Here is a 23251-nt window from a genome sequence, read left to right on the forward strand (position 1 = left end):
GCTCCAGACGCGCAGGCTCAGTAGTTGTGGCTCACGGGCCCAGTTGCTCCGCGGCATGTGGGATCTTCCCAGACCAGGGCTCGAACCCGTGTCCCCTGCATTGGCAGGCAGATTCTCAACCACTGCGCCACCAGGGAAGCCCCCTAGTCATTTTTTTTTTTTTTTTTAATTTTATTTATTTATTTAGTTATTTATGGTTGTGTTGGGTCTTCGTTTCTGTGCGAGGGCTTTCTCCAGTTGCAGCAAGCGGCGGCCACTCTTCATCGCGGTGCGCGGGCCTCTCACTATTGCGGCCTGTCTTGTTGTGGAGCACAGGCTCCAGACGCGCAGGCTCAGTAGTTGTGGCTCACGGGCCTAGTTGCTCCGCGGCATGTGGGATCTTCCCAGGCCAGGGCTCGAACCCATGTCCCCTGCATTAGCAGGCAGATTCTCAACCACTGCGCCACCAGGGAAGCCCCCCCCTAGTCATTTTTAAAAGGGTCTGGAATGAGGAGAGGAAGGGGCTGCTGAGCCCAGTGGGGTCTGTGGCATCGCTGCCTCTGGGCAGGGTCTCCTTCTCTAGGAGGGTGTGTCAGCCGCCCCCCCACAGTGGGGTGCATATCCCCTACCCCAACCTTCTAATGGATGGTGTCACAGGCTGCTCTCTGAGCCCCTATTTTCCAGCCTGCTGCAGTAACTCAGGTCCACAGGGCACGACCTGGGTACCCCAACCAAACTGGGGCTCCTGCCACAGAGCTCCCGAATCCCGGAGGCAGCCTCTCTGAGCTCCTAGCCCGTGCAGAGCAGATCTCAGATGACTGGGCAAGGTGGCCGAGTGGTGTCTGTGGCTCGCCCAGTTGCAGTGGGCACTTGGTGTCCACAGCTCGTCCACATCCAGTCCCAGCTGCTCCCATGGTCACTCAGAGTTTGGTGGTGTATGCGTCTGTTTACAGATGAGAATGCTGAGGCTCAGGGAGGCGATGTGGCAATCCCATTTGGGTCAACCACACGTTTATTGAGCACCTGCTATGTGCTAGGCACTGAGGTAGGTGCTGGGGATCAAAAGATGTGCTAGACTATGTCCGTCCTTGGGGTTCACAGTCCAACGGGGAAGAGACCCCTAAACAGATTATTTCAAATCAATGTGGCAAATAACGTGAAAAAAACATGCCCCAGGGGTACGCATAACGTAATCCAGCGTGCTAGGAGGTCAAGGAGGCTCCCTGGAGCATGGGACATCAGCACAGTGCCTTGAAGGATAAGGAGGATAAACCAGGCTGGGGTGGGGGTGGGAGGATCCCAAGCAAAGGGACCAGCCTGGTGCAAAACAGCCCCGGGCTGCAAGAGCATGCTGGCTTGAAGCTGCTTGGTGGCTGGGGGGGGGGGGCTGCCAAGCAATTGGGTTTTGTCCAGCATTGTTAGCAGGTGGGGCCAGAGAAATACACCCAGTTGAGGTCAGGGAGCAACTTGAGAGGGTCCAGCTCGAACACACTTAACCAGCAGCACTTGAAAGAGGATTGGAGGGGTCAGATGTGTGAACCAGCTTGTCAAGAACAGCTGTAACGATTCGAGTGCCTACTCCACGTCAGGTGGGTGCTGCCTCTTGATGGATATTATTGACACTTTAAGAAGGTTCAATCAGCTTGCCTGAAGACACTCAGGGAACCAGTCCTTGCTCAGATCTCCCTCTGGGCACACGTGTGTGCGTTGGAGAGTTGGGGGAAGGCTGCGAAGACCCGGTGAATGGCTGACCTGGCTTGGGGCAGCCCCGGGGCCCATCCTTCGCGCTGGCGCAGGGAGGAGCGAAGCGGTGCGCGCACTCGATCGCCGCCGGGCTGTGTGTCTGCGGCTCTATCTAGATGGCTCCCAAGGGCAGTGGGGATGGGAGAGGGCGGCAGTCCGAGAAGGGGGCTAAGAGGCCACCCCCAGCCCGGGGCAGCCCGGCACCCGAGTCTGGAGCCTGGGGTGGGGAGGGGAGGCGCCGCTCCCGGCGCCGGATCGGAGAGAGGGGGGTGGCTCCTCCCCGCCCCCGCCGTTCTGGGTCGGGGCGCGGGACCGGGCTGCGCGGGAGCCGCAGCCTTTTCCGGGGGGCGGGTCCGGAGGCGGCAGCGCCCGGCTCCTGCCCCGACAGGTGCGCGCCGTGCGCAGGAATGCGGTCTGCCTGACTCATCAGCTCCTCCTTCCTACCTGCCTCCCAGCCCATAGAGCGGTTCCCTCCCCGTCGCCGCCCGCCCTCCCTGCAGCCCGCCCTCCGGACAGTCCCGGCTCGCCCGCGCGCCGCATCCGGAGCCGCCGAGCGGAGCCCAGCGCGGGGAGGGTGCGAGTCAGCCCCGAGGTAGGTCCATCCTCGGACCGCGGCAGGCGGCCGGGGCACAGGCGCGGGGCGGGAAGGCAGTCCCTCCGCACGCCGCACGCCCCTCCAGTGCCTCGGGCCGCCGGGGCTGGGCGCCCATTCAGGGACCTCCGAGGGGTGAAGAAGAAAGTGAGTGCGCACCCCAACTGGGCAGGCCCGCGGGGAGCTGATTGGTGGGCCGAGTGGCTTTTGTTTCCCCGGCTCTTCCCTTCCTAAAGGCTGGCCGCCCGGCCCTTGGATGAATATGAGGGAGAAGTGGGCAGGGGCCAGGCAGTGGCTGGCAGGCCTACTGGGCTGGTCTCCTCTGGGGTTCAAAAAGAAGCAGCCACCTAGAGGCAGAGGCCCTCCTGGCTTGGCTGTGTGGTGCCGCAGTCCGTCTGGGGTCTGGGGAGTCCCTGACTCTCCTCTTCTCTTGGCCCTCCTCCCAAAGTCAGCTCAGGACACCCTTCCTCCAGGAAGCTCTCCTGACCTCATCCAACACCCCTGGAGGCTGTGCCCACCACTGTAACCTCCTCCAGAGCCAGCCCCCTTTCCCACCCCCTTAGCCCCGGGTGGGCCTCTGGTTGTAGGCGGGGGTGGGGGGGGTGGGCTCTAGATGGCTCCCAGAGGGCAGCAGGCTGGGCTCCTCCTTCTCCCCCATGGCCTTGCCACACCCTGAGCCCAAGGGTGGGCATGGTTGGTGCTGCCTCGGAAGGAGCTGGAAGTGAAGACCGAGGGGCTCCATCCTGGGGGCTGAGTGGGGAGAGGAGAGCAGGAGGGACAGCCAGGAAGGAGAGCCTATCTCCTTGGCCTTGATTTCTGTGGGCAATGGAGCAGCAGAAGGGCCAGGAAAGCAGGAAGGGAGAGAACCATGGAGGGCAGGTGCAGACAGGCAACAGGGGTCCCGTGGGTGGGAGGGAGGGCGGGTGTGGGGAGAGGGCCGAGCCTATGTTCATGTGGGTCACAGTGTGTGTCCAAGAATATGCATGTCCCTGTGCCTGCAAGGCCTGGGTGTGCCACTATGTGGTAACACTGGGTGACAATCACATACTTCCGGGACCCGGGTGGTACATAAAAAGGCCCTGCAGCCTGGGGACCCAGAGTAGCCTGGAGAGTATGTTTCCCGAGGGCTCTGCCCAGCCGGCCACGGCCAGCCACCTCTTCCAATAAGCCCACAGTCCTAACTTCTTTGTGAAACCCTATTATTTTTAACACCAACAACTACTTTTAAAACTTTTTAGGGATTTTCCTTGGTGGTCCAGTGGTTAGGACTCGGCGCTTTCACTGCCGGGGTCCGGGTTCCGTCCCTGGTCGGGGAACTAAGATCCCACAAGCTGTGCAGGGAGGCCAAAAAAAAAAAAACCAAAAAACTTTTTAAACACAAGTTGAGTCAAACACAACACTCCTGAGTGCATAACTAGCCCCCAGCTGCCATTTTAGAGCCTCCGAGTATAAAGTGAAGGTTAAACGGGGGGGGGGTGTGTGCTGCCCGGGTCTCACCCGGGATATGGGGACAATGCGATCATCCCCACTGGTTCCTGTACAGATTTAAATGGCAATTATGTACATGAAGTGCTGGGCACTTGCCCACTGTGTGCCCAGCCTGGGGGCACAGGAGGGTGAGTAAGAGCTGGGCTGGGCCCTCCAGTGTCTGTACCTGCGTGTGTAATGGTGCCCCCGGGAGGCCTGGGTAAGCAGCCTATATTGTGTAGTGTGTGGGTGTGGTGCCTATGCCCCAAGGCTGCAGGAAAGTCATTTCCCCCAAGAAGCGCCCGCTTGGCTGGCTCAGGGCTCCCTTACCCCAGGCCCCTCTTAGAGGGTGGGTCCTTCCCAGCAGGTTCTGCCTGCGATGTGTTGGAGCTGCTAGTGCCTCCTGGGAGGCACCTGCCTTGGAGCAATGGAGGCAATGCCTTCCTGCAACGCACCCCCCCGCCCCGGCTCTCCCCAGCCATATGGGGGCCTCAGTCTCCCAGAGCCTGGGGCTGCCCCTGCCCCACAAGCCAAGGACTGAGCAAAGATCCAAGGAGGGAGGGCCAGTAGGCATGGCATAGTCTTGGGCTGCTGGGTGACTGGCTCTAGAGAAAGAGGAGGGGGTCCTAACGTCAACTCTGCAGGCCTGGTGGCTATGGCCAGCCCCTTCTCTTCAGCAGGCTACCCATCTTTTATTTATTTGTTTGCTTTTTATTAATTCTTACCGCAGTATAGTTGCTTTATAACGTTGTATTAGTTTCTTGCTGTACATACCCGTCTTTTTTTTTTTTTTTTTTTTTTAATATTTATTTAGTTGCACCCGGTCTTAGTTGCCACACGTGGGCTCCTTAGTTGAGGCATGCATGTGGGATCTAGTTCCCTGACCAGAGATCGAACCCGGGCCCCCTGCCTTGGGAGCGCAGAGTCTTATCCACTGTGCCCCCAGGGAAGTCCCCATACCCATCTTTTAAAAGGCCTCAGGGATGCCAGTGCCTGCCCCGAAGGTCACTAATGAGTTGAGATGGTTTAATGGTGAACCAAAGGCAGATGGGTCTCCTGGGATGGCTGGCAATATGTGTGTGTGTGTGTGAGTGGGCAGGAGGGGCTTGTAATCCAGCTCCAGGCTAATTTTTTAAAGGGTGATCTGCTCAGGGGCCGCCAAAACTCAACTCTGGGGCAGGCAGAGGTGGGGAGTAGGGTGGGGACCCCTCCTCTGACGGGACAGACAGCCATTGCAGAACTTAGCTGAGTGCAACAAGCCTCCTCCTTCCTTCCCCAGGCCCCAGATATTGGGAGGGGCCCCCTCCTCCCGGCTGCACCCTCTCACCAAGAGGCAAGTGGGCCAGGACAGAGAAGGGACAGGAAGGTGGAGCCAGGACCCTCTAGGGTGGCCCTGTCCCTGCCAAGCCTGACCCAGGCCACTGGGGTCTGAAAGGCAAAGGCGGAATAAGCCCTGTTCTGCCCTCAGGGAGATCAGCACAAGAGACCTCATGTTGGGACAGGCTCAGAGCCCAGAGTCCTCAGTGGTGAGAGGGTGGGGGCCTCCCTGGGCAGGGCATAGGCCTGCAGGGCATCTGGCCACTCCAGAGACGACAAGGAAGGGGGCAGTGGAAGAGAGGAGTCAGGGACCCTGAGTCCTGCCACTTGCAGGCCAGGTGGCCTTGGAACATCACTGAAGTTCTGTAGAGCCTCAGTTTCTACATCTGTGCAATGGGAATGATGGAGCTTAGACAGGGACCCAGTGAGCTGACACATGGACCAGGGCTGTCAGGCATCGTATGTTGATTGTTGCTGTTATGCAGGAGGAAGAGGATGGCAGGGCTGCACCCCAGCTGGTGGACCAGGCTGCTGCTGGCAGCCCTGCTGAGCGTCAGCTTCCCCGGGGACATGGGTGAGTCGGACACGCCCCTGCAACACCCCTCTGTGACGGGGGAGCTCAACTTCCAAGGCACTGCCCTTAAGTGGGGGGGGGGGCCCTCTCATCGAGTGTTTTACCCAGACACTCACTCGGCCATTCAACAAACAACCACCACCCACTTTGAAGGCTGGGGAGCCATGAGCCTGAGCCGTATGGCCCAAGAACACCCAGGGGAGGAAGGAGACTTGGTCTAGAGGAGGGAGAAGACGTCCACTCAGAGAATGGAGGCGCTCGCAGGATGTACTGGGGCTTGGAAAGCTGAGTCGAAAAGTTTTAGAGGAATTTGGAGGAGAGGAAGGTGATCATCACCTGCTCTGTCAGTGTCTGCAGGCGGCAAAGGGCTGGAGCCGGCTCCTACTGATGAAATGTTGCCTGTCAGTGGAGGTCATGCTGATAGTTTGAAATAGACCATGGTGGGAACATTAACACCCTGGAAATTGGCAAATGCTGCAAGTCAGGGCTTCCCCGCCCTCACCCCAGCCCTTGCTAAACAGTGACAGTGCACCGTTGCCGCTCCAGGAGACCACCCACTAGGGCGCATAATAGGTCCTTACTGTGATTTTAACTGAACAAAACCAAAGGGAATCCCAACCTTTGGAGAAACTGGAGTTTTACCTCATTCATTTACTAACAACTCACTGTGTGCGGGGCTTGGGCTAGGCACTGGGGACACAGTGATAAACAAGACAGAATCCCTTTTACCCTGGAGGAGCAGGTGAAGGGGGTGGTTAGGGTGTCCCCGCCAGCAAATGGGCCAGCGCCTCGGTCTCAGCCCCCACCATCCTTGCCTCCAGACTTGAGTGGAGAGTCCAGGTTTGAGACCTGGCTCTGCGGGTTTCTAGCTGTGCTACCTGGGACTGACCACGTACCTGCTGGCCTCCACTTCCCCCTCTTTCAAATGAGGATGCACAAGGGAAGGGCTTGGCAGTGGGTGAGGCGCATCTCAGTGGGCACGCCCATCTCTGCTCCCCAGCGAACCGCTGCAAGAAGGCCCAGGTGAAGAGCTGCACCGAGTGCATCCGCGTGGACAAGCACTGCGCCTACTGCACGGACGAGGTGCGAGGCCACCTTCCCCACCTGTGTGCCCCACCCTGCTACACCCCACCCCTGGGCTCTGGCCCACACTTGCCCTGCCCTCAGCCCAGCCTCAGGCCAGGCGGTCGTGGGAGAACAGGCAAGGGTCAGGAAAATCGGGGTGGTGGGGGGGAGGGTAAATCCAGGGTTAGGACAGCCAGGGGAAGGGCACTGCCCTCCTGACTCCATCTCCTTCCGGCCAGATGTTCAAGGAATGGCGCTGCAACACCCAGGCAGAGCTGCTGGCTGCGGGCTGCCGGCAGGAGAGCATGGTGGTCATGGAGAGCAGCTTCGAGATCACAGAGGTGCCCAGAGTGGGGGTCAAGGGGGCTGGGCCCTCCAAGCTCAAGGCTGGCTGTTTGTGGGAGGCTATCGTGTCCCCTGGCTGAGCTGAGAGGTATCTCCATCAGATCTGGAGAGACCCTCCAGCCAGGTGTCCCCCTCCCCTGGACACAGGAAACGCAGATCGACACCACCCTGCACCGCAGCCAGGTGTCCCCCCAGGGGCTGCGGGTGCGGCTGCGGCCGGGAGAGGAGCGCCACTTTGAGCTGCAGGTGTTTGAGCCCCTGGAGAGCCCCGTGGACCTGTATATCCTCATGGACTTCTCCAACTCCATGTCTGACGATCTGGACAACCTCAAGAAGATGGGGCAGGATCTGGGTACGGCGCGGAAGACAGCAGGGCAGGGCATGGAGAGAGGCGCCTCCCCCAGCTGGCTGGGCACCTGCTCAGGAGGCCAGGGCTCAGGCTAGCTGCACCCACTCCTCAAGGAAGGACAGGACATCTGAGCACCCCAAGAACTCCTTCCCCCCATTCTCAGAGGCGGGTCCTGTCCAGACCCCAATAACCACTCGGGAGTGCAGAGAAGGCCCCAACCGGGTGGGAACCAGAACCCTCTGGTCCTTTTTGTTTTTTTGGATGTGCTGCGCCTCGTGGCTTGCGGGATCTTAGTTCCCTGACCAGGGATTGAACCCGCACCCCCTGCAGTGGAAGCTCAGCGTCCTAACTACTGGACCGCCAAGGAAGTCCCTCCTCTGGTGCTGACAAGGAGGGCACCAGCTGCCATGAGGCTGAGGTTAATTCCCAGCTCTGCAGACGGCTGGTCCAGCTCCCCGGCCGCACCCTCCAACTAGCTGCATGCACGACTCTGGGTCCCCCAAGTCCCATTTCCCTCATCCGTAAATAAGGACAAGGGCTGTCGTGCGTGAGCTGACGCCCAACATGCAAAGTGTTGACAATAAGTTATTCTTCCTCTTCCTCCTTCCCAAGCCAGCCCCTGGCCCCTGTGTTGATGTGGGGTTCTTGGGGCCCAGCTGCCCCCTCTTTTTTTTTTGTTGATGCCCAGCCCAGGTTCTGAGGCAGCTCACCAGCGACTACACGATTGGATTTGGCAAGTTCGTGGACAAAGTCAGCGTCCCTCAGACAGACATGAGGCCCGAGAAGTGAGTGACCGAGTGGGCAGGGGTCCTGGCCAGGTGGCCCACGCCCTCTCCACCCAAGCACTTGGAAGTCTTCAGGTTGAAATGAGCCGAGGGGGCGGTCCCTAGAGAGGGTGGGCAGGGGGTTGGGGGCATCTCCTCCCCTGACTTTCTCCCTCCCTGACTCTCTCCTTCCCACCTCCGCCCAGGCTGAAGGAGCCCTGGCCCAACAGTGACGCCCCCTTCTCCTTCAAAAATGTCATCAGCCTGACGGAAGACGTGGAGGAGTTCCGGAACAAGCTAAAGGGAGAGCGGATCTCAGGCAACCTGGACGCCCCCGAAGGAGGTTTCGATGCCATCCTGCAGACGGCCGTGTGCACCGTGAGTGCCGGGGCGGGTCCTGCCGGCCTAGACCCGGCTGTGCTTTTCAACAAGGGCATGAGCTGCCCACTGGCCTGCTCTGGTACCAGGCTGGGACCCCCATCCCCTAAGACAAGCTCAGACCCACTGGGGGGCCCTCAATTCCAATCCGAGTTTAGAGGTATCAGGGCCTGAGCAGTCACAGCCTGGTTTTGTATTGGCCAGTGAGGCGGACGTGAGTCTTGGGGTTCTGGAATCTTCAGTGCCCTGAGGCCAGCCTCCCACCCAATCTCCCTGTTAATACCCGTCTCCAACTGTGCTGGAAGAGGGCACTTCTTTTTATGTGCACATCAGTTTTTTCATTTAAAAAATAATGTATTCACAGACAAAAAAGAAAATTCCCTGGCAGTCCAGTGGTTAAGGATTCAGCACTTGCACTGCCGGGGTTCCATCCCTGGTCGGGGAACTAAGATCTCTCAAGCCACATGGCGTGGCCAAAAAATAAAACAAAATTAAAAAATAAGAAATAAAAATGAAAATAATGTATCCATATTACAGACAATTTGGAAAACAAAAAACAAATTGCCCATAATTTCACCACCATCAGACAGCCAGCCACTGATACCCCACCAGCGTATTTTGTTCCCTTTTCCTTATTTTATATAGTTGGAATCAGTGTACGTATAGTTCTGAAACTTGCTTTTCTTTTTTTCACCTAATGCTATCGTAAACATTTTCTCTTGTAATACATGGTTTTCAAAATCATCCCATGTATTTCTCACATGCTGCTTGTTGTACCTATTTTAACTCTTCTGTTGAACGCTGCATGGTGTGCATTTTTCTGTGCAGTTGAGATATTCTCGCAGAGTGGTTAAGACCTTGTGGGGACAGCTGGATGAACCTGGTTCCCATCTTGCGTGGTGCCCACTGTGGGCACAGCCCCTGCTTCTGTTTCCCACTTCCCATCGCTGGTTTCTGTTTTTCCCCGTCGTCACTCATGTGCTGTCTGTCACGTGCGTCATTCATGGGGACATCAGGCTGTTAATCCTGTGTCCTCGCTGAGCCCCGTGTTGGGACGTGCTTTCTCTGTCACTGTGCACGGCGCTGTGATGAGTGTCCCCTGCTCCACGGGCACCCCTCCTCGCTCTCCCCAGAGGGACATCGGCTGGCGCCCCGACAGCACCCACTTGCTGGTGTTCTCTACCGAGTCGGCCTTCCACTACGAGGCGGACGGTGCCAACGTGCTGGCTGGCATCATGAGGCGCAACGACGAGGAGTGCCACCTGGACACCACGGGCACCTACACCCAGTACAGGACACAGGACTACCCGTCGGTGCCCACCTTGGTGCGCCTGCTCGGCCAGCACAATATCATCCCCATCTTCGCAGTCACCAACTACTCCTATGGTTACTACGAGGTGCGGGGGGCCGGGACCTCACTGGGCAGGATGGGGGCGGGCGGGAGGGTCCGTGGAACTTCTCAGACACCCCCATCTGCCTTCCTCCCTTCCTTCCCAAAACTTGGGATGGGCTCTGGTGGGAAGAGGAGTCCACGTGCCCATTCCCCAGCCCCCCTCCCAAGCAGGTGGGGGCTAAGAGCACAGGCTCCGGAACGCACAGCAGGCGCCAGGCCTTAGCTCCCCCATCTGCAAAGTGAGTGAACCCCAAAGCTGCGGTCTGGATTCAAAGAGTTGACACCTGTCGGAGGCTGAGCCCCAGCCTGGCATTTTCTCCTGCAGAAGCTGTCCTCGTATTTTCCTGTCTCTTCGCTGGGGGTGCTGCAGGAGGACTCTTCCAACATCGTGGATCTGCTGCAGGAGGCCTTCAATGTGAGGGCTCTGGAGGCTGAGCCTTTCTGGGGCGGGGCTGGAGAGAAGGCTGAAGGGCGGAGGACTGGGAAATAGGATAGGAGGGAGGCAGGGTCTTCTGCAGTCCTTGAGGAGCGCCTCCTGGGCCTGGCCCCAGGTTCCTGCAGGCTCTTCTCCCTTGACACCCCCCCCACCCCGCCCCGCCAGCACCCCAGGCCTCCGTGTAAGTGGGAGTGCAGCACAGACAGGCCAGGCCAGGGTGGGTGAGCCCGGGGTACCCCCAGGCCATTGATCGCCTGCTCTCTTAGCGCATCCGCTCCAACCTGGATATCCGGGCCCTGGAAAGCCCCCGAGGCCTGCGGACAGAGGTCACCTCCAGGATGTTCCAGAAGACGAACACTGGGTCCTTTCTCATCCGGCGGGGGGAAGTGGTACGCCTCCGTGGGGGTCCCGGGGCAGGGGAGGACGGGCACAGCACCCTGCGGGGCGGGGTCTACCTGAACAGAGGTCCAGAGCATGGCCTCCGGAGTCAGATCTGGGTTTGAAGCCCTCTGGATCAGCCCCTTGGCTTGTCCTCATCTGTAAAGTGGAGACCAATCAGCTCGGAGCTCAGGGCTGCTGAGATGAGTGAATGGACCAAAAGCAACCCTGGTTACTGTTGGTGCTATTGTTACCGTGACTGTGCCTGGAAGAAGCAAGTTTGCAGCCCTGAGGAAGGGCGGGCAGGGAGCTGGGTGTCAAGGGCCAGACACATCCCTGGAGCTCGAGGGCCTAGAGCCTTCAGGCACAACTGCCCCCTGGTGGTCTGTCCAGGCCTGCCTTGTCTGACAGTGGGGTCCCTGCAGGGCACCTACCAAGTGCAGCTGCGGGCTATCGAGGACTTGGAGGGGACTCACGTGTGCCAGTTGCCAGAAGCGGACCAGAAGGGCAACATCCATCTGAAGCCCTCCTTCTCCAATGGCCTCAAGATGGACGTGGACATCGTCTGTGACGTGTGCGCCTGTGAGCTGGTATGATGCGGCCCCGCCAGGTCGCGGAGGGAGGGAGAGGCTAAGCCGACCACCCCAGGGCCCTGAGTAACACAGCAGAGCATCCTGTGGCCACAACTCCCTTTCGGGGTGCCCTGAGGGGCAGCGTCCAGCGTCCCTCACCCCTCCAGCCACCCCACCATGATTTCATTCCAGGAAAAAGTGGAGCGGTCGTCTCGCTGCAGCTTCAATGGGGACTTCATGTGCGGACACTGTGTGTGCAATGAGGGCTGGTGAGTGTGGGAGGGTGAAGCCAGCACCCAGCATGCCAGCAGCTCCCAGAGGAGGGGCTGGGCACACCATGTAGGCTGCTGAGGGTGGGTTGGCAGCTGGGCATAGAAAGGGCTAGGAAAGGGGTATGTCTAGTTGGCAGGTGGATTCAGTTCAAAGCACTTTGAAATTCATGTATATGGGAATTCCCTGGTAGTCCAGTGGTTAGGACTCAGCAGTCTCACTGCCGGGGCTCCGGGTTCGATCCCTGGTCAGGGAACTAAGATCCCGCAAGCTGCATAGCGTGGCCAAAAAAAAAAAAAAAGAAATATATGGATATATAGGATTACCTCTGGAAAGACGTGTAAGAATCAGGGCAGTGGTGGCCATTAGGGTGCTGTGGGTTGGACACAGGAGGGAGACATACTTTACCCTCCATCCCTTTTGGACCTTTAGTATCTGAGCCATGGGCACCTATTACCTGAGCAGAAGGGAGTCATAAGAGAATGCTAGTAAGAGTAAGGGCTTTTCAAGCTTCAAGACATTGAATAAGTTTGTCATGACTTGAGGAAGGGACAGGGGGAGGGTCTCAGGGGACTGAGGTTTGAGTCTCAGCTCAGCCCCTGCTGTCTACATAACTCAGACCCACAGGGGCCCACTTAGAGCCTCAGTTTCCTCATCTGTAAAATGGGATGGTGAAAGCCTTCCTGCTGCGCTGTGCGGAAGTGACTGGCTTCTCCTGCAGGAGCGGCAAGACCTGTAACTGCTCCACTGGCTCCCTGAGCGACCTGGCGCCCTGCCGGCGGGAGGGTGAGGACAAGCTGTGCTCGGGGCAGGGCGAGTGCCAGTGCGGCCACTGCGTGTGCTATGGTGAAGGCCGCTATGAGGGTCAATTCTGCGAATACGACAACTTCCAGTGCCCCCGCGCCTCCGGGTTCCTCTGCAACGGTGAGCTACTGGCCCAGGTTGGGTGGAGCCGAGAGGGTGGCCTGGGTGTCCAGCCCCTGCCCCCTGCCTCTGGCTCTGCCATCAGAACCCATGTTGGGAGAGCCTCTCTGGGAGTCAGGACCCCCATGTTCAGGCCCAGCCCTCCTCTAGATTCCCTGAGTGCCTCTCCCAAGTCCAGCCCCAACCTGGACCTCTCTCCTCCTCCACAAACTTGATGCCCAAGGCCCCTGCCAACATGAAATCCCCATTGTGGAATGTCCCCCTGAGGTCCTCCGGCCCGTGCCCACCCCCTTCTCCACTCTCCCATCCCACTAGAGTGGGTACCACCCAGCTCAACCTCAGTGATCGGTGGTATATGGCATGGCGATCTTTACTCTCTCGGAAGATGCTACATCTCTAGCAGACAGGGCCTGGAGTAATGCATCCTCTGTAGCCCCACAGGGCCTAACACAGTGTGGGCCCAGGCCATGGGCACATAGGCTGGCCAGGGCTTCCGGAGCTGGGCAGGGGTCACAGAACCCACAGGGGCCACATGGAAGTACTGAATGGGTAAATGGAGGAGAATGAATGAAAATCCACTCACCAAATACTTATTAAGCCCCAACTGTATACTTGCCACGGGGGGTCAAGACCCTGCTTTTCTACCCTTTCCTCCGTTCTTGCTTTTGTCTGCCATTTCTTCTCTTCACCTGCCCACCCCAGGGTGTGCTCAGAGAAATGGAGGGAGAACCCAGGACGTCTGGAGAAAGGCAGACATTTGGCACAGGCCAAGCTGAGACAGGAGGGGAGGGAGATGCAGCCAGGAAGGAGGCAGGGCCAGAGTGCGAGGGGCTTGTGTTCCAGTCCAGGATGGGTCCAGTTTTAGTCTAGTCCAAACTTTTTCTTAAAAGGCTATACATTAAATATTTTCAGCTTTGTAAGCTATGTGGTCTCCGTCACAACTACCCAGCTCTGCCGTTGTAGCAGAAAGCAGCTTATAGGCAATACAAAGGCAAATGAGTGTGGCTCTGTTCCAATAACACTTTTGCAAAAGCAGGTGGTGAGCTGAATTTGGCCCACAGGCTGTAGTTAATCAACCCCTATTCTAGTAAGGATATTGGACTTCATCCTTTGGGCAAAAGGGAGTCACTGGTGTGTTTCTTTTTTGTGTTTTTTTAAAAAATAAATTTATTTATTTTTTATTTATTTTTGGCTGCATTGGGACTTCATTGCTGCGCGCGAGCTTTCTCTAGTTGCGGTGAGCGGGGACTACTCTTCATTGTGGTGCGCGGGCTTATTGCAGTGGCTTCTCTTGTTGCGGAGCACGGGCTCTAGGCACGCGGGCTTCAGTAGTTGTGGCATGCAGGCTCAGTAGTTGTGGCTCGTGGGCTCTAGAGCACAGGCTCAGTAGTTGTGGCTCACGGGCTTAGTTGCTCTGCAGCATGTGGGATCTTCCTGGACCAGGGCTCAAACCCGTGTCCCCTGCGTTGGCAGGCGGATTCTTAACCACTGCGCCACCTGGGAAGTCCTCACTGGTGCTTTTAATTTCATTTTCTAACTCTTTATTTGTTAACCTTGTATCCAGCCACCTTGCTAAACTCACTTATGAAATCTAATAACTTATTTATAGATTCTTCTTGCTATTTTGTGACATGTTTCTGATACTTGCAAATGATGACAGTTTTTCATCTCTTACTTTCCAAAACTTATGTTTTATTTCTTTTTCTTACCTTATTGCATTGGCCAGGACTCATTAGAGGTTCTTAAACAGGGGAGACACATGATTGGGTTTGTGTTTTGGGGTGATCACCCCAGCTGCAGAGTGGAAGGTAGAAGGGCACAATAGAGCAGGAGAAATGGAGAGAAGGGAGTTCCAAGAAAGTGACGAAGAGATGTCTCTGCCCCTGGCTGGAGACATCCTAGCTCCCAAGGCAGCTCCAGCCAGTGGGCAGCCTGGACTGTGGGTGCAAGTGTGCCTCTCCTCTCCCCTCCCCTTCTCTGCAGACCGGGGACGCTGCTCCATGGGCCAGTGTGTGTGTGAGCCTGGCTGGACAGGCTTGAGCTGTGACTGTCCTCTCAGCAATGCCACCTGCATCGACAGCAACGGGGTAGGCCTGGGCATGAGGCAGACAGTGGGGGGCGGCGGAGGGGGCCCCAATCAGGACCACCCTCCCTCTCAGGCAGGGATGGGGGCACAGCTGGCTCACTGGTGCCTCCTCTTGACTCAGGGTATCTGTAATGGGCGTGGCTACTGCGAGTGTGGCCGCTGCCACTGCAACGAACAGTCGCTCTACACAGACACCATCTGCGAAATCAACTACTCAGCGGTGAGGCCAGATTCACTGGGTATGGGCGTGGGGACCCCAGGCACAGGGCAAGACGGACAAGAGGGGCTGAGCCTGGTGCCAGAGGAACTGCCCAAGGGTGTGACGTGGTGGGAGCGGGCCTGGCAGGGGCCGCCGCCCAACACAGTGCCCATCTGGCCCTCTTCGCCCACCCAGATCCACCTGGGCCTCTGTGAGGACCTGCGCTCCTGTGTGCAGTGCCAGGCGTGGGGCACCGGTGAAAAGAAGGGGCACACGTGTAAGGAGTGCAGCTTCAAGGTCAAGATGGTGGATGAGCTTAAGAAAGGTATGGGGCAGGGAAAGAGGACTAGGCAGGGGGGCTTCCGATGGGGTAGGTGGTGTCTCTTATCTGGGCAGGGCTGTAGAGCTGGGTAGGGGGCTCATAATCCAAACTGAGGAGATGCAGTCCAGAAAGAGGGGTTCCAGACCTGAGAGTGGTCACAGAACCCAGACAGGTCACACAGACCCAGGTAGGGGACACACAGTCTGGCCAGGGCCCCCAGACCTGGGGAGATGGCTTCTGGCTTGGGCAGGGGGCAAAGAGCTGGGTAGGGCCATGAACACGGCAAAGGCACATAATTGGGCCGTGGGGGCACACAGCCTCCTTTCCTCTAGGTCAGAGAAATGTTCTAGAAGGGACTTCCCTGGCGGGCCAGTGGTTAAGACTACTCACTCCCGCTGCGGGGGCCATGGGTTCGATCCCTGGTCGGGGAACTATGATCCCAACATGTGGCCAAAAAAAAAGAAAAGAAAAAAGAAAAATGTTGTAGAAGCCCAGCTCCTGAGTGATGCCCAGGACGGGCACAGATTTGCAGCCTTTGAAGCTCCTGGAGGGCAGCCCCCGCCTTGCCCCATCTGTATGCACAGTTTGCCGGGAACTTGCATTCTTCCCCAGGGAGGTGCCTCCCACCCTGTGATGGGCGGGGTGGGCCCCAGAGTAGGGCCGTGGTGAGGAGCGGCCCCCTCACCAGGCCCTAAGGTGCTCCGGGGTGGGGTCGGGTGCCCTGCTGACCGTCTGTGGGTGCAGCAGAGGAGGTGGTGGAGTACTGCTCCTTCCGGGACGAGGACGACGACTGTACGTACAGCTACACCGTGGAGGGTGACGGCGCCCCCGGGCCCAACAGCACCGTCCTGGTGCAGAGGAGCAAGGGTGAGCTGGAGGGCCGGCCGGGGGGGGATGTGGGTGGCCTGGCAGACCCTGGAGGGGGAGATGGCACCGACTCCCTCCTCTTCCTCCTCCTTCCTCCCTAGACTGCCCCCCCGGCACCTTCTGGTGGCTCATCCCCCTGCTTATCTTCCTCCTGTTGTTCCCGGCACTGCTGGGGCTGCTCTGCTGGAAGTACTGTGCCTGCTGCAAGGTGGGGGCTCCCCCAGGGTCTCCACCCGCCACCAGGGTCCCTGTGGGTGGCAGAGGCCAAGCGAACCCCCATGTTCTGCCCAGCCCTGGTGCCCTCCCCACCCCAGCCTCTCACCTCTGCCAACCATCAGTGGCCGGATACCTGGGAGCCCCTGCCCGGGGGTCAGCCACATGCAGAGGGTCATGAGAGCTAACAGGGAAGGAAGGGCTCTGCCCACCAGGAGCTGACAGTCTCACTGGGGAGGAAAGACAGGAGACAGGAAAACATGGAGGATGGCATGGCAAGGGATACTGAATTGTGGGGCTCAGAGGCAACACTCTGCAGTGACCCCCAGTGTTGTGGGATATTAGTGTGTGTTACAGAGGAAAAGGGTTCTGTGATCAAATACATTTGAGAAAGCGCTTTCTTCTCTGCAGGACTTCTCAGAGCCTTTGACCTAGTTGTATGAATAGTGAAACTAAGGGGAAGGAATTCCGTGCGTCCCAAATGGGTTTGATCACAGAACCTTTACTTTCCAGAGTATACAGCAGGACCAGGGTCCCCTGGCACAAATTTGGGGAACCCTCTGCCCCCATCACCCTCTGTACCCACCTTGTGTGCCACACACCTAGACCCCTGCAGCTGCCTGGATATCCTGGTGTCTGGGGAAGGCACCTTTGGCCCCTCTGGACCGTTGGCGTGGGTGGGAGGTGGTGGCGGAAGGGGCTTACCTAGGCTGGGGTGGCTGTCTCAGCTCTCATCCTCACCCACCTTGTCTCCTAGGCCTGCCTGGCCCTTCTCCCGTGCTGCAACCGAGGTATGGGCCAGCATCAGCAGGGGTCGTGTGGGCTTCTGCACGCTCTTTCTTCCAGCTGGGGTGGAGGGGAAGCGGGGGCTGAGTCTGGAACAGAGGCGGGAGGCCCCAGGGTCCCACCTGCAGGGGTGTGGTGGGGAAGGTCTAGGGAGCGGCCCAGTGTGAGGGCCCAGTGTGAGGACCCTGTCCCGCAGGTCACATGGTGGGCTTCAAGGAAGACCACTACATGCTGCGGGAGAACCTGATGGCCTCGGATCACCTGGACACGCCCATGCTGCGCAGCGGGAACCTCAAGGGGCGTGACATGGTCCGCTGGAAGATCACCAACAACGTGCAACGGCCTGGCTTTGCCTCGCATGCTGCTGGCATCAACCCCATGGAGCTGGGTGAGGGCCAGGGCTGGGCACCGCAGGTCTTGGGGCTGCCCTTGGGGCCCAGGGCATGTTCACCGCTGCTCCCGGGTCCGGGATCACACCATTCCTATTTTCTCTGGGTATTGGGTGCAGGCACAGGCCTGGCTGCCTTCTATCCTTCCTGATGGTGCTATAAGCCTCAGGTGCTCCCCTATCCAAGCATGGCTCCTGGATGGGGCTTCTGCGGTGCCCACTGTGCAGAGGGCTGACGACACCCCTCCCTGCCTGCCCCTAGCGCCCTACGGGCTGTCCCTGCGCCTTGCCCGCCTTTGCACCGAGAACTTACTGAAGCCTGGCACCCGAGAATGTGACCAGCTGCGCCAGGAAGTGGAGGAGAACGTAAGGGCCAAAGAAGCCGATCCCAGGCAGCTGGCATCTCTGGGCTGGGTGTGAGCCAGGCGGTGGGAGAGCAGAGGGAAGCAGCTGGGGAACCTGGGTTTTTCCGGGCAGGAAAGAAGGGCTTCCTTGGACATGTGCCTGGCCTGGGATCATGCTGGGATCTGTTCCCTGTAAATGCTTCCAGAAGGGTAGAGGCAATGTGCGTGCCCATGGCCACGCCCCCAGCCAACCCCGAGAGGTCCTCTGGGCCGGGATGGCTCCGGGTGGAGAGGCTCCCCCAGGGCCCGAGCCTCACAGCCCTCCCTTGCCTGGCAGCTGAACGAGGTGTACAGGCATATCACAGGCGCGCAGAAGCTCCAGCAGACCAAGTTCCGGTGGGTCCTGGGTGCCCGGGGTTGGGTGAGGGTGCTGCCCGTATAGCCAACACCAGGGGATTTCCCCCAGGCAGATCGTGCCTCCACCCCAGGGACCACCTGGCTCACGTTCCCCACTTTGTCCTCCACAGGCAGCAGCCCAATGCCGGGAAAAAGTGAGTCGAAGACACACAGGTGGGGTAGTACCAGCCCCAAGTACCTGCCCCCTCTGCCCCCTCCCCCACCCCAATCTCCATCTCCATCTCCATCCCACTGGAAAGGAGGGCTGTCTGTGTCTGTCCTTGGGTAGGCCCTTCACTGAACAAATACCAGTATGAAGCCCTCACCAAAAGCCAGCCCCGGTACTAGAACAGGAAAACCACAGGGAACCAAGCAGACCCAGTCCTTGCCCTCGTGCCGGCAATAGCCCCCTACCCAGTACCCGGGATAGCCCGGTGCCCAGCTGCAGCCCTCCTCCGACGCCAAAGGCCTTGATCCTGGAGGCACCGCTGGCTGCCAAGAAGATGGTCCAGTGGGTGACACACCTCCTTCCCAGTTCCTACCCCGAGTCCCAGCCCCCCCAGGGGAAGAGTGGGGGTGGGAACAGCATGCAGAGAGGACAGAACTGCGCAGTAACAGAATCCAGCTCTCACTGAGCACATCACCTTCAGTAAGAACCATTTAGACCTGCGTTCTGAGTGCTTACAACGGGCCAGGCCTTGTTCTAAGGGCTTCATGTGTGTGGTTATCTTATCCAAGTAGGTACCATTGCTATTCCCACTTTATAGTTGAGGAAACCGAGAATCAGAGAGCTTAAGTAACTTGCCCAAGGTTACCTAGCTGTTAAGATATAGAGCCAGCAGTGGAGGATTACTGGACTGAATGTCAATATTATGACATAGTATGAGTGTGTTTCATGTTTGGTAATTGCAATCATTGTTGCTTTTGTTGTGGTCATCCATGTACAAAAAAAAAAAAAAGATATAGAGCCAGGATTTGAACCCAGGCAGTCTGGCTTCAGGGCCTATACCCTTCACATCTTTGCTGTCCTGACTCTACTTTTGCTTCACCAGCCCTTCTTGGTGAGGTGGGTGGGAGTAGTGGCCTCATTTCACAGATGAGGATGCCGAGGCTGCAGGGCGAGGTGGTGGGACCAGCGTGGCCTCTAGGACCGTCTGGTTCTGCTTTTTACTGCCTGGAATCTTGTCCCCTGATGGAGAGAGGACAGGCAGGCGGGGCGGGACAAGTGCCAGCCTCCTGGCCAGCCTGACACCTCCCCCCCCAACCCCGCCCCCAGGCAGGACCACACCATTGTGGACACGGTGCTGATGGCGCCCCGCTCGGCCAAGCAGGCCCTGCTGAAGCTGACGGAGAAGCACGTGGAGCAGGGGGCCTTCCATGAGCTCAAGGTGGCCCCTGGCTACTACACCCTCACTGCAGACCAGGGTAGGTGGGCAGGCTCTCTGTGCCCCTCCCTCTGACCTCCCACCCCTGTGCGGCCCCCTGACCCCCATCTGATGGCTCCCCACCGCCCGCCCAGACGCCCGGGGCATGGTGGAGTTCCAGGAGGGCGTGGAGCTGGTGGACGTGCGGGTGCCTCTCTTCATCCGGCCTGAGGACGATGACGAGAAGCAGCTGCTGGTGGAGGCCATCGACGTGCCCGTGGGCACTGCCACCCTCGGCCGCCGTCTGGTCAACATCACCATCATCAAGGAGCAAGGTCGGTCAGGGTCAGGGGGAACAGGGGGTCCAAAAGGGAGGCTCTGGGGTCCCTTGTTCCTCCTCGAATCCAAGTGGAAGTGGGGCCTGGCCATGTGGCCTAGGCAAGTGACTTAACCTCTGAGCCTTGGTTTCTCCATCTGTAAAATGGGCATCAGGCTCTTGTGAGGAGTGTGTGGCTGTACATCTCTGCACAGTGCCTGGTAGTAAGCACTCAGTGTGGGAGCTTCTCTTATAATCACCAGAGGGTGCTACGTCCTCCTGGGGCCATTGCACATCCCTCTCCTTGTTCTTCCCCTATGGCCTTTGAACTTGGGAGACTGAATGGGGCCCCCCTAGGATGACAGGGCATCAGAGCAGGGAGGGGACTGGGGCCTCCCTCTGCCCAAGCCTATCTAGAAGGGTGAGCAAGGCGTCCCACCACTGTCACCCACGGTGCCTTCCCTGCTAGTTCCTCGGGGAACCTGGACTTGTTGATAACCATCTTTCCGGTGCCCAGAGGGTCTGTTCTGGTCCCTGACCCCTCCCCACCTGCTCCAGGACCCCAGGACTTAGGCCTACTCTGCCCCAGCTCTCAGTCTCAGCTCTCATGTCTGGTCTTGCCCCTGCCCGGCCTCCTTTCTCTGCCCTGACCCTTCCAAGATGTTAGTTGGACACTGTTCCAGCCTTGCCAACTTTTCCTGGCAGACTTTTCCAGCCCCTTCCTCTGCCCTCCCCAGAGAGGGGTGACAAGCAGACTCCTGGAGTCTGGGCCGGGCTGGGCCAGAGGGAGGGCGGGGGCTGAGAAGGGACTGTGGCCAAGACCCCTGACCGGTGCCTGGCTCCTTGCAGCCAGCGGGATCGTGTCCTTTGAGCAGCCCGAGTACTTGGTCAGCCGCGGGGAGCACGTGGCCCGCATCCCCATCATCCGGCGTATCCTGGACAACGGCAAGTCCCAGGTCTCCTACTGCACGCAGGACAACACAGCGCAGGGCAACCAGGTGAGTCTCCACCACGAGGTCAAGGGCAAATCCCAAGGGCCCATTGGGAGCAGGACGTGGCAGCTGCCTGAGTCTCCGGATGCTGGTGGTGCCGCTGGCTGGCCTCCCAAGGACATGTCCACCTGCCCGGTCACCCTGCAGCAGGGGTGACTTGCGCACCAAAAGTGCCAGTGACGCCCTGAGGAGTAAGGTCTCATCATGTCCAGACCATCCGTGTCCCCCTCCCAACATCCCAGGATCCACCAGGACAGCCAAACTCTCCACAGAGAAATAGACACCTCCGTCTGCCCCTGTGCAGGGACTCTGGGCTTCTTGACGTGGGATCACAGACCCCATGTCCCTGGGCTGTCATTGCCGGGCAGGCCCTCTCTGGGCTGTGCCACAGGAGCAGCCCTCAGGGCAGGGAGGGCCGTGTGGTAGGGCAGTGTCCCCTTTATCACTGGGCCCCAGTCTCGGGGAACTGCCAAATCCAGGTGGTGGATGTGCTTGGTTTGGCTTACAGGTCTGTTTGTTTTTCTAAATTTATTACCAACATTTTTTTTTTTTAATAATTTTTTTTTCCTTCTTTTATTTATTTATTTATTTATTTATTTATGACTGTGTTGAGTCTTCGTTTCTGTGCGAGGGCTTTCTCTAGTTGTGGCAAGTGGGGACCACTCTTCATCGCGGTGCGCGGGCCTCTCACCATTGCGGCCTCTCTTGCTGCGGAGCACAGGCTCCAGACGCGCAGGCTCAGTAATTGTGGCTCACGGGCCCAGTTGCTCCGTGGCATGTGGGATCTTCCCAGACCAGGGCTCGAACCCGTGTCCCCTGCATTGGCAGGCAGATTCTCAACCACTGCGCCACCAGGGAAGCCCCTATTACCAACATTTTATGTTTTTTTTTTTTTTTTTGGCCACGCCACATGGCTTGTGGGGTCTTAGTTCCCCAACCCAGGGATCGAACCCAAACCCGGGCCCATGGCAGTGAAAGTTCACAGTCCTAACCACTGGACTGTCAGAGAATTCCCTATTACCAATGTTTTTTTAAACTAATTTTTATTGGAGTATAGTTGATTTACAATGCTGTGTTAGTTTCTGCTGTACAGCAAAGTGAATCAGTTATACATATACATATATCCACTCTTTTTTAGATTCTATTCCCATATAGGTCATTACAGAGTATTGAGTAGAGTTCCCTGTGCTATACCATAGGTTCTCATTAGTTATCCAGTTTATACCTATTACCAACATTTTAAAACTAAAAATATTCACATCAGAACTTCACTCAAAAAGTAATAAAGTCTAGTCTCACTGGCCCACAGGCCCACTTGGCAATCCTGGGAGCAGGCGTGCACTCAGGAGATCCCGACACACACCTTATTCTTCTTTTTATCGGTAGGAACAGTTCTCATTACTGCTCCAGGGCTCCCCATAAAAACGCCAAAGAGGAATTTGTATGCCCATAACTTTTCACTGAATATGCCATATTATAGAGATTCTGGCTGTCCTGTTATGCTTTTATAAAGATCCTTTGGTATTGAACTATTTTTAAAAACATTTTATTTCTCAACTTTTTGTTTTGAAAAGCTTCAACCTACAGGAAAATGGAAAGACTAACAAAATTAGCACCCATTTACTCTTTACGTAGATTCACCTTGCTTTCTTTCTCTCCTTCTATATAGATGTATACGTGCATGTGTGTGTGTGTGTGTGTTATATATATATATATATATATATATATATATATATATGTATTTATAGCTCTATAACTGTAGAGAGAAAGGGAGAGAATATATATATATGTATCTATAGCTCTATAACTGTAGAGAGAAAGGGAGAGAGTGTGTTTGGTTTACTTTTGTTGGCTGAACTATTCAAGGTAAATTGTAGACATCATATAGACCCTAAACTCTTCTGCAGGCGCCTGCTAAGAACAAGGTCACTCTACATAACTATGACAGAATTACCTAACTTAAGAAATGTCACATTGTCCTCATAACTAATAATTTGTCCATATTCGGATCCCCCCATGTTCACATGTCCCAGTAATGTCCTCTATAACTTTTTCCCTCCAATCCAGGAACCAGTCAAGGGTATGGCATTGCATTTTGTTGCCATGTGTCTTTAGTCTCCTTTCATCTAGAATAATTCCCCGGTTTTGTCTTTTGTCACCTGGACATTTTTGAAGCATCCCCCCCAGGTCAGTTGTCTTGCAGGCGACTCCTGCTTTTCTTTCTGGGTTTTTGAGCGTTTGAGTTTGTCCCTTTCCGCACAGTGGGGCTGGCTAGCAGTGCCTGGAATTGAATGTTAGTTTGCAGTGCCACCTAGTGGCGTCATGTGACGGGCGCTCAGGAAAGCTCTGGGGCATTGCGGGGGGTGGGGGGGAGAAGCTGGAGATGTTGGAAGCACCCCACCCGGGAGGCAGGGCCTAGGGGCTGGTGGGAT

The 23251-nt window shown here is 57.3% G+C and overlaps 1 protein-coding gene across 7 annotated transcripts in view; it reads left to right on the forward strand.

Moving 5' to 3' along the window:
• The first annotated feature begins 1462 nt into the window (after positions 1 to 1462).
• Positions 1463 to 23251, forward strand: part of ITGB4 (integrin subunit beta 4) — a 31422-nt gene continuing 9633 nt past the window's right edge. For 2 of the 7 annotated variants that reach the window (XM_059908871.1, XM_059908872.1), the window contains exons 1-26: positions 2097 to 2314; positions 5584 to 5672; positions 6673 to 6755; positions 6977 to 7078; positions 7230 to 7434; positions 8120 to 8216; positions 8402 to 8573; positions 9707 to 9970; positions 10292 to 10381; positions 10669 to 10791; positions 11206 to 11370; positions 11545 to 11621; positions 12344 to 12546; positions 14530 to 14633; positions 14754 to 14852; positions 15027 to 15156; positions 15898 to 16020; positions 16122 to 16228; positions 16991 to 17024; positions 17216 to 17407; positions 17670 to 17773; positions 18089 to 18147; positions 18279 to 18302; positions 19424 to 19572; positions 19667 to 19846; positions 20677 to 20825. In XM_059908871.1, the coding sequence (XP_059764854.1) occupies positions 5594 to 5672; positions 6673 to 6755; positions 6977 to 7078; positions 7230 to 7434; positions 8120 to 8216; positions 8402 to 8573; positions 9707 to 9970; positions 10292 to 10381; positions 10669 to 10791; positions 11206 to 11370; positions 11545 to 11621; positions 12344 to 12546; positions 14530 to 14633; positions 14754 to 14852; positions 15027 to 15156; positions 15898 to 16020; positions 16122 to 16228; positions 16991 to 17024; positions 17216 to 17407; positions 17670 to 17773; positions 18089 to 18147; positions 18279 to 18302; positions 19424 to 19572; positions 19667 to 19846; positions 20677 to 20825 (3114 nt within the window). In that variant the 5' untranslated portion in view covers positions 2097 to 2314; positions 5584 to 5593. Of the gene's footprint in view, positions 1569 to 2095; positions 2315 to 2442; positions 2462 to 5583; positions 5673 to 6672; positions 6756 to 6976; positions 7079 to 7229; positions 7435 to 8119; positions 8217 to 8401; positions 8574 to 9706; positions 9971 to 10291; positions 10382 to 10668; positions 10792 to 11205; positions 11371 to 11544; positions 11622 to 12343; positions 12547 to 14529; positions 14634 to 14753; positions 14853 to 15026; positions 15157 to 15897; positions 16021 to 16121; positions 16229 to 16990; positions 17025 to 17215; positions 17408 to 17669; positions 17774 to 18088; positions 18148 to 18278; positions 18303 to 19423; positions 19573 to 19666; positions 19847 to 20676; positions 20826 to 23251 lie in introns of those variants that run through there. The other 5 variants (XM_059908868.1, XM_059908869.1, XM_059908867.1 and 2 more) reach the window with 5 other exon arrangements.

This window comes from Balaenoptera ricei, chromosome 20 (assembly GCF_028023285.1).
Source record: "Balaenoptera ricei isolate mBalRic1 chromosome 20, mBalRic1.hap2, whole genome shotgun sequence".
Classification (NCBI taxonomy): Eukaryota; Metazoa; Chordata; class Mammalia; order Artiodactyla; family Balaenopteridae; genus Balaenoptera; species Balaenoptera ricei.